General features: G+C 38.9%; 1 protein-coding gene across 6 annotated transcripts in view; it reads right to left on the minus strand.

Moving 5' to 3' along the window:
- Window positions 1-15,344, minus strand: part of MAST2 (microtubule associated serine/threonine kinase 2) — a 344,273-nt gene that overhangs the window by 132,578 nt on the left and 196,351 nt on the right. Inside the window, exon 1 of one of the 6 annotated variants that reach the window (XM_054036564.1) lies at window positions 7,388-7,422. The exons of the other annotated variants lie outside the window; for them this stretch is intronic. Within the exon in view, the coding sequence (XP_053892539.1) occupies window positions 7,388-7,407 (20 nt within the window). The 5' untranslated portion in view covers window positions 7,408-7,422. Of the gene's footprint in view, window positions 1-7,387; window positions 7,423-15,344 lie in introns of those variants that run through there. 6 annotated transcript variants of the gene reach the window in all.

The following is a 15,344-nucleotide window of genomic DNA, read 5'->3' on the forward strand; positions in this document are numbered from 1 at the left end:
CTGCAAAACACCTTCAAAAGATGAGCCTGGGAGCTTCAATTCATAACTTTGCTAGATACTAAAAAGCACAAATTGAATAGACACATAGCTGTAGTAATCCATAAATCCAATCTATAACCCTAACACCCCACAAAGATGTGACCCTTCCCTTCTTTTCCCCTATGACTGGAGAGGTGTTAACTGCCCACTTCACCTTGAATGGTCCCTTGAGATGTGTTAATTACTTATTGTTTAGCTGTGACACTGAATACATTTCCCAGACCTCAAGAACTCTGTATAAGATTGAAACTTGTCTCTCTCACCAACAGAAGTTGGTCCAATAAAAGATATTACCTCACTCACTCTCTCTTTAAGGCCTTGTCTACAGTAGGAAATTAAGGTGGTATAACTATGCTGCTCAGGGGTGTGAAAAATTCATACCCTCTGAGCAACGCAGTTAAACTATGCTAACCCCAGCATAGACAGCGCTACCACCTCTTGGGGAAGTGGCGTACCTATGCTAATAGGAGAACCCCTCCCACTGACATAAGTAGTAGTTTCACTGAAGTGCTGCAGTAACTTAGGGGCTGTCTTAGAAGGTTTAGAGCTCTCTCCCAGCGCTCCTGCGTGACCACACTCACAGCAGCACTTTGAAGTTTCTAGTGTAGACGTAGCCTCAAGTGTAGACAAGCCTTAAGTCAATAAAACACAGCTATTTTGGTTTATGAGTGTCCACAGAAGGGTTTGCACCAGTTCAATTAAATCAGATTAAATTCACACCGTAGATTAAAGCAGAGCAACTTTTTTGGGTAGACAAACTCAAATATAATTAGATTCAGGCTTAAACTAACCTGAAACAAGTCACTCAAAAATAAAAATACATGTGTCCACACAGCCTTTTGCACTGATTTTAAAAAAAACATTTTAAATTAAACATGCAGCAAATTTTGAGTGTGAATTAAGGATAAATCAAACCAGAAGCGCCTGGATATCAAAGAACTTGTAAAATGTAATGAAATTCAAATATGTTAGAATTGATTTGCTTTACCTTCCCCATAATACTTTTTAAATGGGTAATTTATCAGTACAGTTGATTACCGAATAAGGACCCAAATGACCTTTTAACCAAGAAATTCTGATAATTTCATGTTTAATCTCTTCAGTCATAATTATTTACATGCATAAACATATACACTCTCTCATATATAATACTGCCTTTCGCAGGTGAAACTGATTTATGTTTATCATCTTCTTTTCCAAAGAGACAAGTACATATACATTTGCAGTTTGTTCTTCACATTCCCTACCCCTTTGGGAATATGCTCAAGAAAAAAAATATTCAGCTACTATGACTGAACGAACAGATGGTTTGCTTTTAAGGTATCATCGGCTGTTCTGGGAATTGTATCAGCAGGACAAGAGAGTTCATCTAAACATACTGTGACAAGGAAAGGGAGTAGCTCTTCGGAGCATTTCAGAGGAAAGCCTGAATGGGAAGGAAGCCCTCAGTAACATTTTGGGTATGTATCAGAAGGCACGATAGTAAAGGAGTCTGCAATATGATTAATTACCAACAGTACCTCAGGCTTGGCAGAAAACCAAGGGGCAATACAGGATGGAAAAGCACAGGGTTAAGAACATACAAGTTGTTGCAAGCCTAAAGAATTGCACAGCATGTTATAATATGTTCTTTTATTAATTGAAAAATCAGAAGAAACTGCTGACAAGTTTCTATTAATGTTTGCCTACGTTTGATATGGCAGAAGTTTCTCTTCCTTCATGATATAGAAATGCTATTAGAATTTTAAAAGGAACAACTTTCTTGAAGAAAATGTGCTAAACATGACATTTTGAAAGGGGAACAACGTTTAGTTTTATGTTTATTGAAATGAATAAAATTGCAGCTGTGTTCTCAAAGGATACAAAGGCCATGATTCTGAGAACACTCACACACAAGTAACTGCTAAATACTGAAGCCTTGATCCAGCAAACCCTTAGGTATGTATTTAACTTTACTCATGTGAGTAATCTGTTGTATTAATTTTGATGGAATATATGGGACAAAGAGTCAAAGGCATTCACATGATCCTGTCACTGTCCAACATTAAACAGCTTTAAACAAAGTTGGGGTTTGGTATACAGAGACCTATGTCTGCTTAGTACCACAGCAAACACACTATTAAAATCCTTGTAGCCTTTTATTAAAGATATAGAAAAGAATGAAAAACAGTTAAAACATTTTAAATTTAAATTATTAAGTTAGACTTTCATTTTAACAACATCCCTTGTTCCTTTGCCCTTGGCTATAGTGTCTTTAGAAACAAAAAATCCCCTGTCTGACAGTCTGTTAGATGCTATTAAACATGGTAATAGCTGTCCTTTTGGGGGGAAAAGCACAAAGTTAGCTGACCTGTTATTACTGTTGTTAAAGTCTGACCCCATTTCCTAGAAGACCAAACAAGACACTCACAAGAAGGGAGAGTAAATAACAGCAAAGGGAGAAAATGCAGCTTCTCTCTCTGACGTTGACTCTCACTTGGCAACCTCACTGCTGGACACCTCTGAGGGTTAGGACAAACAAGGCACAATGACATCACACTGAATCCTAGGAGATGGTGGGGTGGCATCCATGATGGTGAAGCTCCTTCCCCTTTCAGTCAGCACTCACTTCCATCTAGCCACATTTTCCCCAAATTTCCCCATCCCCTCATTATTTTGTTCATCACTTAGGTCTAATTTCCAACACACCAATTTTGGTACATTAATTTCCACTCCCATACTTCTTCAAATTACCAGTCATGATTTTAACACAATCCTTGAATCATATCAGGAGGCCTTTTTGTTTGGACTAATTCAGTCTCTATTGCCCTTTTGCCATCAACATTTATTGTTATAGGTTCCTGTAACACTTTATAAACCTCCTCACAGGTTTTACAGTTGAGCTCACAATCAGAGTAAATTTTCAGGCCTAATTATCACAACAGATCCCACTGAAGAGAGAGAGAGAGAGAGAGATTAGGCCTGCAGATTTGTCACGGCACTTTTTAATCAAAAAAGCACAAAGCGGTCTTGGTAAATTTAGTAAAAATCACAAGTTTAGTGACTGCTCTGTAATTTTTGATGAAAAATCCCTGACAAATGAGGGGGCACCAACCACTCGCAGCTGCACCCTCCACCCTGGCACCCCTACTCTACTCTGGGCCACAGAAGGAGAGGGCTGGCTGGAGACCGAGCTCATCTCGCACTCACCCTGGTCATGGGCAGCTTCTGTGCCACTAGGCTGGGCCTGGGGATTGACAGCCAACCCACTCCACATAATCTTGGGCACAGGCGGGAGGACACCTGTACCACCAGGAATGGGCTCACTCTTAACCCCTGGGCCTATCTGCACTCATCTTCATCACAAGCAGCATTGGCTCCTGTGTCCTGCAAGGCAGGGCCTCGCTGCCTGCTCTGGGCATTGGGATCTGGCACATGGGGTCGCAGCGCTGCTCATATTTGGCCCTGCTGCCCCTCCATCATGAGAGAGAGAGAACAGGGCAGCTGGGCCAAATTTGAGTGACCCACATCAGCGTGAATGTGGGGCAGGCTTGATCTCCAACATCCACCTCCCCCCCTCACCATGCCAATGACCTACCTAGAACCTTCCTGCAGGAAGTCACGGACAAACAGAAAAAATATGGTATCCATGACTTTTTCCACATCATGACAGACCTGCAGCCCTATGAATGATACATGAAACGTATATATGGAAGCCAGTGGGGGATACTCACCTGAGTAAAATTATCTACGTGTTTGTAGGATCAAGGCCTTAGTGAGAATCACAATATAAAAATTATGTCACTTGAGGTAGCCAATGTATTATAATCCACACAACACAAATTCAAGCTTCCCTTTCTCCTCCCATAAGAAATTACTCTAAAAGTCTGGCAAGACTCCAACAGAAAGGAAAAAGGTGATGTTCCAAGCAAAATCTGTAAGCGAGGACCTGTCTGTCCTCGCTTTGCTTACAGACAACCCCCCAACCTAAAGCAAATACTCACCAGCAACCACACATCACTGAACAAAAACACTGACCCAGGAACCTATCCTTGTAACAAAGCCCGATGCCAACTCTGTCCACATATCTATTCAAGTGACGACATCATAGGACCTAATCACATCAGCCATACCATCAGGGGCTCGTTCACCTGCACATCTACCAATGTGATATATGCCATCATGTGCCAGCAATGCCCCTCTGCCATGTACATTGGCCAAACCGGACAGTCTCTACGCAAAAGAATTAATGGACACAAATCTGACATCAGGAATCATAATACTCAAAAACCAGTGGGAGAACACTTTAACCTGTCTGGCCATTCAATGACAGATCTGCGGGTGGCTATCTTACAACAGAAAAACTTCAAAAGCAGACTCCAAGGAGAGACTGCTGAGCTGGAATTGATATGCAAACTAGATACAATCAACTCAGGATTGAATAAGGACTGGGAATGGCTGAGCCATTACAAACATTGAATCTATCTCCCCTTGTAAGTATACTCACACTTCTTATCAAACTGTCTGTACTGGGCTATCTTGATTTTCACTTCAAAAGTTTTTTTCTCTTACCAACTCTGAGAGGCCAATTAAGTAAGACAACTCCCACCTGTTCATGCTGTCTGTATGTGTGTATATATATATCTCCTCAATATATGTTCCACTCTATATGCATCCGAAGAAGTGGGCTGTAGCCCACGAAAGCTTATGCTCTTATAAATTTGTTAGTCTCTAAGGTGCCACAAGTACTCCTGTTCTTTTTGTGGATACAGACTAACACGGCTGCTACTCTGAAACCTAAGTATTATCTAGACCATCATGAGAAGGCCTGGAACTGTATTAAAAAAACCTTTGGGTCCTGATCCTTTTTATCTCAGATCTGCTTGATGCTTTATGCAGGGGAAGCTCACGTCATAAGACTGAGATCTCCAGTCCCACCTGGATCACCCTGGATATGAACATTGGATTGAATCTATGGATTAATTGTAAGAACTCCTTGCAACTCTAAAGCTCACCATCTGCACTATGAAACTGATCTCAGAACTGTACTCATGTCTGTATGTATACTGATCTTTTAACCAATATTCACTCTCTTTTCTGTTTAAATAAATTTTAGTTTATTTGGCTGTAAGTGTGTATTTGGGTAAGATCTGAAATATTAACTAATTTGGGAAGTAATGTGTCCAATTCTTTGGGATTGGTAGAACTTTCTTACATGATGAATAAGATTTTCAGTAATCAACATATTTGACATGGGTGTCTGGGCAGAAGCCCAAGGCTGGGTTGCTATAAGGAAACTGTGTTTTGGCTTCTGTGCAACCAAGAAGTATTGTAGAAGTTGTTTTTCAGTGGCTTAGTAAATCTAAGTATTAGAATAACCACCAGCTTTGGGGATTGTCTGCACCATTCTTTGGAGTTTGCCCTAATTGACTAACCTCAGTGTGGCTCCCCTGGGACCCCAGTCACAAACACTAAATGCGAAAAAAAAACAAATAATACCTTTATATTTTCCATGCAAACATACTGCAAATGATTTCTCTGAATGTAAATCATATACATTTTGAGCTTTTACTGAACACTAATGGAAAGAAACAACAGTAATGTCCTAATAAGTGTGAGAGACATTCTCTAAAACACTGAGCAAGCTTCAGAATACAAAAGTTCAGAAAAAAGTGCAGGTAAGTAAACAATTTAAACAGTAATACTGTTTCCAACTTTCATCCATTTGTGATATTAATCTGTAAAAATTGTATCAGAATTAAATTTTCTATAAAGAATCTGGTTTTGCAAGAGGCAAAATTTCTAATAATGAAGTCAACATGTAAGATAATTTTGCTGAAATTTAAACTATAAAAGACAACAGGTACCTATGAAATGTTGTTCCAGGCAATAGATCTGCTCTAGATCTGAGAGGCAATCAGACAGAGAGAGAGAGATGCATTTAGGATGAAAAACGACACTTCAGTCACCCATTGATGAAGGCCTTTACAGAGTTGACTTTTAGCAATACACCTCTACCCCGATATAACACGAATTCACATACAGAGCAGTAACCCCGGGGCTCCGGCAGCGGGGCTCTGGTGGTGCTTTAAAGGGCTAGGAGCTCTGGCTGCTGTGGGGAGCCCCAGACCCTTTAAATCAGTCGGAGCCCTGCCGCCGCTACCCAGGGACTCCAGCAGCGGGGCTCGGGTGGCGATTTAAAGGGCCCGAGGCTCCCTGCCACTGGAGCCCCGGGCTCTTTAAATCACCGCTGAAGCCCTGCCACCCCTTCCCCGATATAATGGGGTTTCACCTATAACGCGGTAGGGGTTTTTGGCTCCCGAGGACCGCGTTATATCGGGGTAGAGGTGAACAAAAATCAGTGGTATTAGTATCTCTTTGACCTTCTTTGCATGAAACCCACTTTAGAATAAAGACAAAACTTATAAATGAGCTCTCTATATAGTTTTTGAACTTCATTGGCAAAGCACTTTGCTGACATATCAACTGTGAAAACTATGCAACACCTACTGTGGAAGGTCTACTCAGAGACCCTAACATAGTGGTTTAGTCAGGGTTAGCAATATACCAAGAAGTGAGAGAGAGAGAGAGAGAGAGAGAGTGTGTGTGTGTGTGTGTGTAAAAAACATCAGAAATTATTATTGGAACTCAGTCTTGCTTTTCTCCCACACAATTTTTGAAGCTATTTATGCTTCTGCTCTGCAGAACAAGTTATGAGCAATACCATTTTGATAAGAAAAATATTACTTCCCAATACTGAGACAAACTCTGCAGTTTGTCTATTTAGCATTAGGGCTGCCACCCCCTACCAGTTCACACACATAGATGTGCTTAACTTAAAATCCAAAGAAAAATATGAGTTAAAGATTGAGTCCATTAACTAACAAATTTAAGTCTCTCCTACGACAAATGCTACCGCAGATTTTAATGGAAGCTTGAAGTTCAAGGTTATACTTTCCTCTTTAAGCTAACTAAGCACTAAAAGTCAAAATAATTTGTAACACTGGCTTTTTCAGCTTCTATTACTGCCACACTGTACTAATACCTTGAATACTGATGAAGCTTATATTTATATACTTGTATCTAGTAACCCAATATTTTGTGGGTACACACCCCGGTCATGCACTATCTAACGAGAAAGTAAGGAATAATAAATCTGTAATAAAACATTCTGCAATAAAATAATTAACAGTAGGTCTATACAATATAATCTTTGCAGGGTGTGCTGTTACAAAACCCCATTAACAAAACCTACATACCAAAACATATTTCCGCTACATCAGCTGTGATCCTTAAAAAAACCAAAACAATATTAATCAAACAGCTCAGAAAAATATTGTAAGATTTACTTGCAAAATCCTCAAATTACCTTTTGGATCGTCTCAGCATGCTGGTAGCAGGTAGAGAGAAATTGGACAGCACTGTCCAGAAGGAGTCAGACATGATCTTTAAAAGCTTTCATTGCTGGGAAAATACAGCACAATCAAGCTACTAGCAATAAATAAGAAACCAAATAAATACCAGTGACAGAGCCAATGCAAATTCCCTGTAGACCTTGCAAGCTGTTCCATTAACGTGAGACAGACAGGCAGGCAGGCGTATTGCTGCCGCTTTCAGTGACTCTGTTTTCTATTGATTCCATCCATGCCTGCCTCTTTCTCCTTACTGAAGGTGGCAGTAAAAAAATGAGATGTTTATTCCCTTCTTAATAAAACACCACTTTAAAATCTGGAGTCTGCTTTATACATGAAACAAATTATTTGTACCCAGATATCCTCATATTCATCCAATTACAGTCAAAGAAATGCAAGCAAAACCATAATTGGGGCTGTATTCTTGTTCTTGAATAACAAGATACAGTGTGTTTAAGCTGTCTATGCGCAGAGTGCAGTTTCTTGCCTAACCTGTTTTTAATTTATATGTTTTTAATCTTAAAGTCATAAATGAGGCACAGGGTTGTTGTTGTTCAAAAGCACAGTTCATAATTTTCGTTTGGTTGCAATAGAAAGTGAATGGTATGTAAACAGAGTAGTTTCATTTCATTTCTTGTTTTCATGAGGAAATGTGTATTTTTTTCTTTGATACTAGTAAGTCATTAATAAATAAAAACTCCTGGACCATATGACCTGGTGCCTAACATTGCTTGATTAATAATTTTGTACAGTCAAAATTTAGCCAATGAATCATGTGTACAGCACTTTAGCGGTTTCTTAGCCCACTCTGTCAAATCAGCCACCAGTTCATTTTCTCCCAAAACACCACTACAAGCTTCTTATCTTGATTTTGTATTTTCCAGGGGTTAAAAAAAACCCTGATACTGTAATATTTTTTAAATTCTGCTATGTGATTTGTATTCATTTTAGGAGTTTCTGTTGTAGATTTGTCATCACATCTTGAAGCTAATGTCGTCTCATATACTCCAGTTGTTTCTGACTGACTTCACATTCATTAAAAAAATGACAACAGCTGGCACTTCCCATTCCTTTAATCCACCCCACATGCTTTAAAAAGGGTACTTAAGTATCTGGGGGGGGGGGGGGAAGAATCCCAGAACATAACAACAATATACCCCTCTTTTGCTTTGCATGCAATCATGCAGAAAAATTGCAAGATTATCAATACATTCCACAAAATAACATTAAATTTTTTTTTAAATGTATATATTTGCCAAGTATCTTAAGAACATGAGAACTACCATACTGGGTCAGACCAAAGGTCCATCTTGCCTAGTATCCTCCTTCTGACCGTGGCCAATGCCAGGTGCCCCAGAGGGAATGAACAGAACAGATAATCATCAAGTGATCCATCCCCTTTTGCCCATTCCCAGTTTCTGGCAAACAGAGGCTAGGGACACCATCCCTGCACAGTAGAAATGATTCAGTGATGATTCGGCCTGATTCAGTAGAAATACATTATACATCCATACTCCATGCTCCAAAAAGGATTCTGTGATTCTGCATGCTGCAGCAGCCAAATTTAGGGCTTTTACACTTTTGTATCACAAAAATAAGCTTCAAAGAACTCCGAGTTTGCTATCACAAAGGGAAGTTAGAACATAACCTAAATTTTACTCAACGCATGTGTGAATATGTGCCCTTGAACACACTAATTCTAGTATTCTCATTAAGAACATATACTGATCAACTTCAAATATCAATCCACATGCATAAATCACAGAATCATAGACATGTAGGGATGGACAGGACCTCAAGAAGGCATCAAGTCCAGCCCCCTACACTGTGGCAGGACCATATAAAACTAGACCATCCCTGACGAGTGTTTGTACCTCCTGTTTTTAAAACTTTCGATTATGGGGCTTTCACAATCTCCTGTGGAAGCCTGCTCCAGAGCTTAACTATCCTTATATTTAAAAAAAATGTCCTACTATCTATTCTAAATCTCCCTTGTTGCAGATTAAGCCTTGATTACTTCTTGTCCTATCTTCAGTGGCATGGAGAACAACTGATTATAGTCCTCCTTCTAACAGCCCTTAACATATCTAAAGACTTATCAGGTCCCCTTTTAATCTTTTCTCAAGACTAAACATGCCCAGTTTTTTAAACTTTCCTCACAGGTCAGATTTTCTAACCCTTTGATCATTTTTGTTGATCTCCTCTGGACTCTCTCCAATTTGTCTACATCTTTCCTAAAGTATGGCAACCAGAACTGGACACTATTCCAGCTGAGGGCTCACCAGTGCCAAGTAGAGTGGGACAATTACCTCCCATGTCTTATATACGACTCTTCTGTAAATACACCCTATAATCATATTAGTCTTTTTGCACAGCTGCATCACATTGTTGAGTTATACCTGTCAACTTCAAATACCAGTCCATGTGTATAAATCGTTTTACAAAAATTGTTATATACCTTTTCTATTAATTTACACTAACAGCATTATTCTCACGGAAGAGCAAATGTACGTCTTTTCTTTACTGTCAACTGATTAGCACATTAACTGATATTTCCCAATGAACAATAACCTTTAAATTCATTATCTATTTTCTTTTAAAGTAACAGTATTGATACACTACAACAAAAATAACGCCTTGAGTGTCCATAGCTAGCAAGCTAAGCTACCGAAGGCGTAAAACTAATATCCATAGCTAACAGAATGTTAGGAACCATTAGGAAAGGGATAAGCAAGACAGAAAATTTCATAATGACACCATATAAATCAACAGTAAGCCCACACCTGGAATACTGCATGGAGTTCTGGTCACCCCATATCAAAAAGATATATTAGAATTTAAAAAGGTGCAGAGAATAGCAACAAAAATTATTAGAGGTTTGGAACAGCTTCAGTATGCAGAGAGATTTAAAAGACAGGGACTGATCAACTTGGAAAACAGACAGTTAAGGGGCGATATGATAGAGGTCAATAAAATGGTGTGCAGAAAGTGAATAAGGAAGTGTTAATTACCCCTTCACATAACACAAGCACCAGGAACAGATTTAAAACAAACATAAGGAAGTACTTCTTCACATAATGTACATGCAGCCTGTGGAATTCATTGTCAGGGGATGTTGTGAAGGCCACAATTATAACTGAGTTCAAAAAAGAATGAGATAATTTCATGGCGAATGGGTCCATCAATGGCTATTAGCCAAGATGGTCAGGAACGCAACCTCATATTCTGAGTTTCCGTAAGCCTCCACGGCCAGATGCTGGGACTGAACAGAATGGATCACTAGACAATTGTCCTGTTCTGTTCATTCCATCAAACATCTGGCACGGGACAGTGTTGGAAGACAGGATACTGAGCTAGGTGGACCATTGGTCTGACCCAGTCTGGTCATTCTTATCCACTGAATAGCTTTGAAACTGTTGTAGAAGGAATCCATCAGTAAAGATATATATCAGCAGTACCTAACCCTAAAGTATTTGCTTTGTTTGTTGAAACTATGTGTCAACAAGAGGGGTCATTGTAGAATACACTAGCTTCAACAGTTGTGAATATTGTATACTTGTCAAACAACAGAACTTCTTAAACAATTTCTATTACTGCACTTGAAAAAAGAACAGGAGTACTTGTGGCACCTTAGAGACTAACCAATTTATTTGAGCGTAAGCTTTCATGGGCTACAGACCACTTCATCGGATGCATAGAATGGAACTGATTGGCCTCTTACAGTTGGTATGGCAACTTCCACCTTTTCATGTTCTCTGTATGTATAAATATCTTCTTTCTGCGTGTTCCATTCTATGCATCCGATGAAGTGGGCTGTAGCCCACGAAAGCTTATGCTCAAATAAATTGGTTAGTCTCTAAGGTGCCACAAGTACTCCTGTTCTTTTTGCGGATACAGACTAACACGGCTGCTACTCTGAAACCTGCATTTGAAAAGTTCCTGTTGCACATGTCAAAGTCAAAATCTAATCTAAGGAATCAGCTTTTATTAAACACATACCACTATGATACTGTACATGAGCACTAAACAGAATAAAAGAAATTGTAAGCCTGTCTTGGGGTAGCCTATAAAATCTGCTTATGATTTGAATTTTGTGATGCAATGTGTTTTTATTGAGACGATGGAGGGAACACAAAGAAACCTTAGGCACTTGATAAAATTTTAAAAATGGTGACTTTTAAAAATCTTTTTAAAGTAAAAAACATATATATTATTCAAATTTTTAAGAATATGCTTTAGTTGTAACTCACATTTAACCTTAATTTTTTTCTGCATTACAAATGGAGATTAAAATCATTTTAATTATGCAACAGCTACTGTCTCCATCAGAAACTGAAAATATCTGCAAAGCTGGGACTGACAACCTTATGCTACAGCTCTAACACCACAGCCCTCCTGTCAGCTCCTCCTCCCACCTGTCAGCTACAGAACCAGACAATACAAGACAGCAGGCTCATAAAATTATAAAGGGTTAGATTCTGCGTGATCTTCACTGCATTGTTAGCAGGGCCGGCTCCAGGCACCAGCTTACCAAGCAGGTGCTTGGGGCAGCCACTTCGGAGAGGGAGGACCTCCCGCCGAATTGCATTTTTTGTTTGTTTGTTTGTGGCAGCCAAAACTCTGGAGCCGGCCCTGCTTGTTAGCTCCAGCTAACATCCACACACAAGTTTCTAGCTCAAGTGAAGTGGTGTTTTAAGCTACAGGTAGCTAGTGCTGCTGATGCTCAAACTAATAATGCAATAGGGCTGCAGCAGCTCCAGTTACAAATCATCAGCTGCTAACCCAGTCACTCTGTACAGGTAATCAAATCATTCTGCGTGACTTATTTCAGTGCTGTCAGTGGAGTAACTATGGTATACTGACTCAAGCTATTGCAGTAAAGACAAGATCTAAGAGGAATAGCACAAAATTTGCAGCCCAGGCGTCGGGAGTTACACTTTGGACATTCCTGAGTTGTTCTGGGTTGCTCCAGGGGCTGCAGCTGCCCCCAGTCTAACTTGGACCGCCATTACAGCAACCTTTCTAGGCTGCTCTGAATCACGGCATGCTGTGGACCCACCCCTACTCCCACCCCCCAAGCAAACAATGCCAGGGCTTGTGAGGGCATCCCAGTTTGCTTCCTCAGTTCTTGTGCTGGGGGAATTCTTCCCTGGACAGATCTGGCACTTTTAAGGCCGCGCAGTGCTGCTGCAGTCCTTTTACTGGGCACCAAAGTCCCAGAGTCTGGATGGGAATTTCACTCTCGGGGCCGGATCTTAATCACACCAAAGTCAATGGCAAAAAACTCCCTTTGACGATCAATAAAAGTATGATTGGGTCAATAACCCAAACCGAAACCAATCTCTCTGTTTTTTCTATCAAAACCACCTCCAGTATTCCCTATGGGACCAGGACTAGGCCCCAAATTGGTCATAACAAAAATCATCAGTCACTCTGCTTAAGTTAAAACTATTTTCTTCAAATAAAGACAGAACTTGAGTTTTAAAGGAGATTTAACTCCTTGGAAAGTTTGAAGTGATAGCAACAATCCACCATTGATCCAGAGGAATATAAAGATTAGCCAAAAGTCAAAATTTCAAATGAGGGTAATTATTTTAATGAACTGTATTTCAAAAATAATTTAAACAATTTTCCTCAAACTTTACAGAAACATTCTTGTTCTGAATAAGAAAGTAAATATGGCAGTTTTCAAACCAAAATAATATTACAACGTCATAAGGTGATAAAGAATGGCTTTATAAAGGAAGCTAGTTGCACCCTTAATAATAAAGAACCCATCTCTTCCTAATGATTTAAGCACCATGGTAACAATGTTGCATTAAAGGTTACATGTAAAAAGGAGATTTTTTGATTATGTCACATATCCATACCAATAATGCACAAAAATGCTTGGAACTGTTTCTTCTTTTTATTTCTGCTGTAAACGGACTTAATTTCCTCATAAGAACAACACTCCAGGCAATGAAGTTCTTGGAGATTGTGTATTTCTTAAACAGTTAAAATCCCTTGGTTTTGGTCCTCATGTCTAATAATACCACATAATGGACTATAACGGGGAACAAGAGAAGTACAGCCCATGGAGAGTTTGATTATTTAAATTAACTGCAACAGACGATAGATCAAAACTGTTTGAAGGAGCCCACCAGAAAAAATATTTTCTATTCTGTACACAGGGAACCTCAATTTTACTTCAAAACCATGCCTTGCATTTAACAATAACCATATATGAACCTTTAAGACATTCAAAACTAAATCTCAAATCATTATATTCTGAGCGTTACCTCCTGCTATGTATATATACTGTTCTGTCACTTCATCATGACATTTAAAAAATAAGGATGGTGTGAACACTGAGATTGCTCGAGGCACACATTAAATTACACAGTAACAAATTACTTAAGTTTTATTTTGCAATTCATAAAATTAGATCAATTACCATGACTGCTGTGATTTCACAAGATACATATTACCACAGAGTTATTATCCACATCTTGTGAACTTGTGCCTTTTGATCTCTAACGGCGCAGCGGCACCACTGTAAAGAAGGTTGGGTCATGACACAGAACATTTAGAAGAAAGCAGCCAGGTCAGCTTTATAATTGTGTTTTGTTAAAATAAAAATGAACAGATGAAATGAAAGCAAACTACCCTGGCAATCGTATTTAGTGAGGGGAGGGAGGTGCTGTGTGCGTGCGCAAAATCTGAGCATTATTTGTGACCATTTTGCTCCAGCAATATGAAACCAGCAAGCAGGTTACTTTCGTTTAATAATTAAAGCTTTTATGAATCCAGGCCATAACATGTCTATAGACTTTGTCAGTGAAAATGAGTATTGGCTTCATGATTTATTTGGCTTTCAAAGAACTGTACTAGAATTACAAAAATGGTGCTCTGTTTACATGCAGGAAGTTTCAAGAGGTTTCTTCCCACAAAAGAATATTTTTCTCTACGTGGATGCAGCACATTAAAGGTAATGTAATTATGATTCGCAAAGCTGCTGTCTCTACTGAGCCACCCACCAGATTATCATCCATTATATTTCCTATATAAATGATTTCCATAGAAAAATAACCTACTAAGGGCCTTATTCAATTATTTCATTGTAGATCTTCTCATTTATTAATTAGTTTAATTGTTACAAACTATTTAACTAAGTTCAAGCCCATCCCTTGCAAGCTCCTAGTTAAAAATACATTTCCCTGGATGCTGTTGCACAAGTAATATGAAATGGAAAAAGCCTTCTACACTCAGCCACTTGCTTTCTCTCTAGATGCATATAAAATTAGCTGCAAGATTACAGAAGCCACGAAAGTAATCAGTTTTAGGGCTATGTTAACCAGAATCTCAAAAAAAGTTTATTCTTAAGAGAAAAAGACCCTTTTCTTGTTGATTTGTACAATGCAGTAAGAGAACCATAAAGACCAAACAGAAATGACATAGTGGCTGAGCAAAGAAAATGGCTCCACAAACAGATATAATTTGTCAGCAGATAACATCATTTAATAAAAGAACACATGTATAATTTATACTGGAATTTTTAAGATCTAGCCTAATGAAGTCAAGAGACCTCAACTGTATATCACTAGCAAAGGAATAGTAATAAATATCTTTGTGATGCGTTTTCAGAACATTCTGTGCGAGTTGACAAAGCTTATTCTTATGATGTTATGAAAATGAACATCTCAAAGTCTTTTATTACCAAGATGAACTGCATGAGATTACAGTATTAATATGAGAAGGATTTAATTTAGTTTTTCAATATGGGGGAGGAATCAGATCTTCTCCTATTCCCTCAAAAAGTAGAGCCTGTAAAAAAAAAATTGAGGGATTTCGACAAGATTTGTTTTTGGGCAAGATGAGGCATTATTTGACAATGAGCTAAGCACATTCCACACATTCAAGAACAGACAATCC

The sequence above is a fragment of the Malaclemys terrapin genome, chromosome 8, assembly GCF_027887155.1.
Source record: "Malaclemys terrapin pileata isolate rMalTer1 chromosome 8, rMalTer1.hap1, whole genome shotgun sequence".
NCBI lineage: Eukaryota > Metazoa > Chordata > Testudines > Emydidae > Malaclemys > Malaclemys terrapin.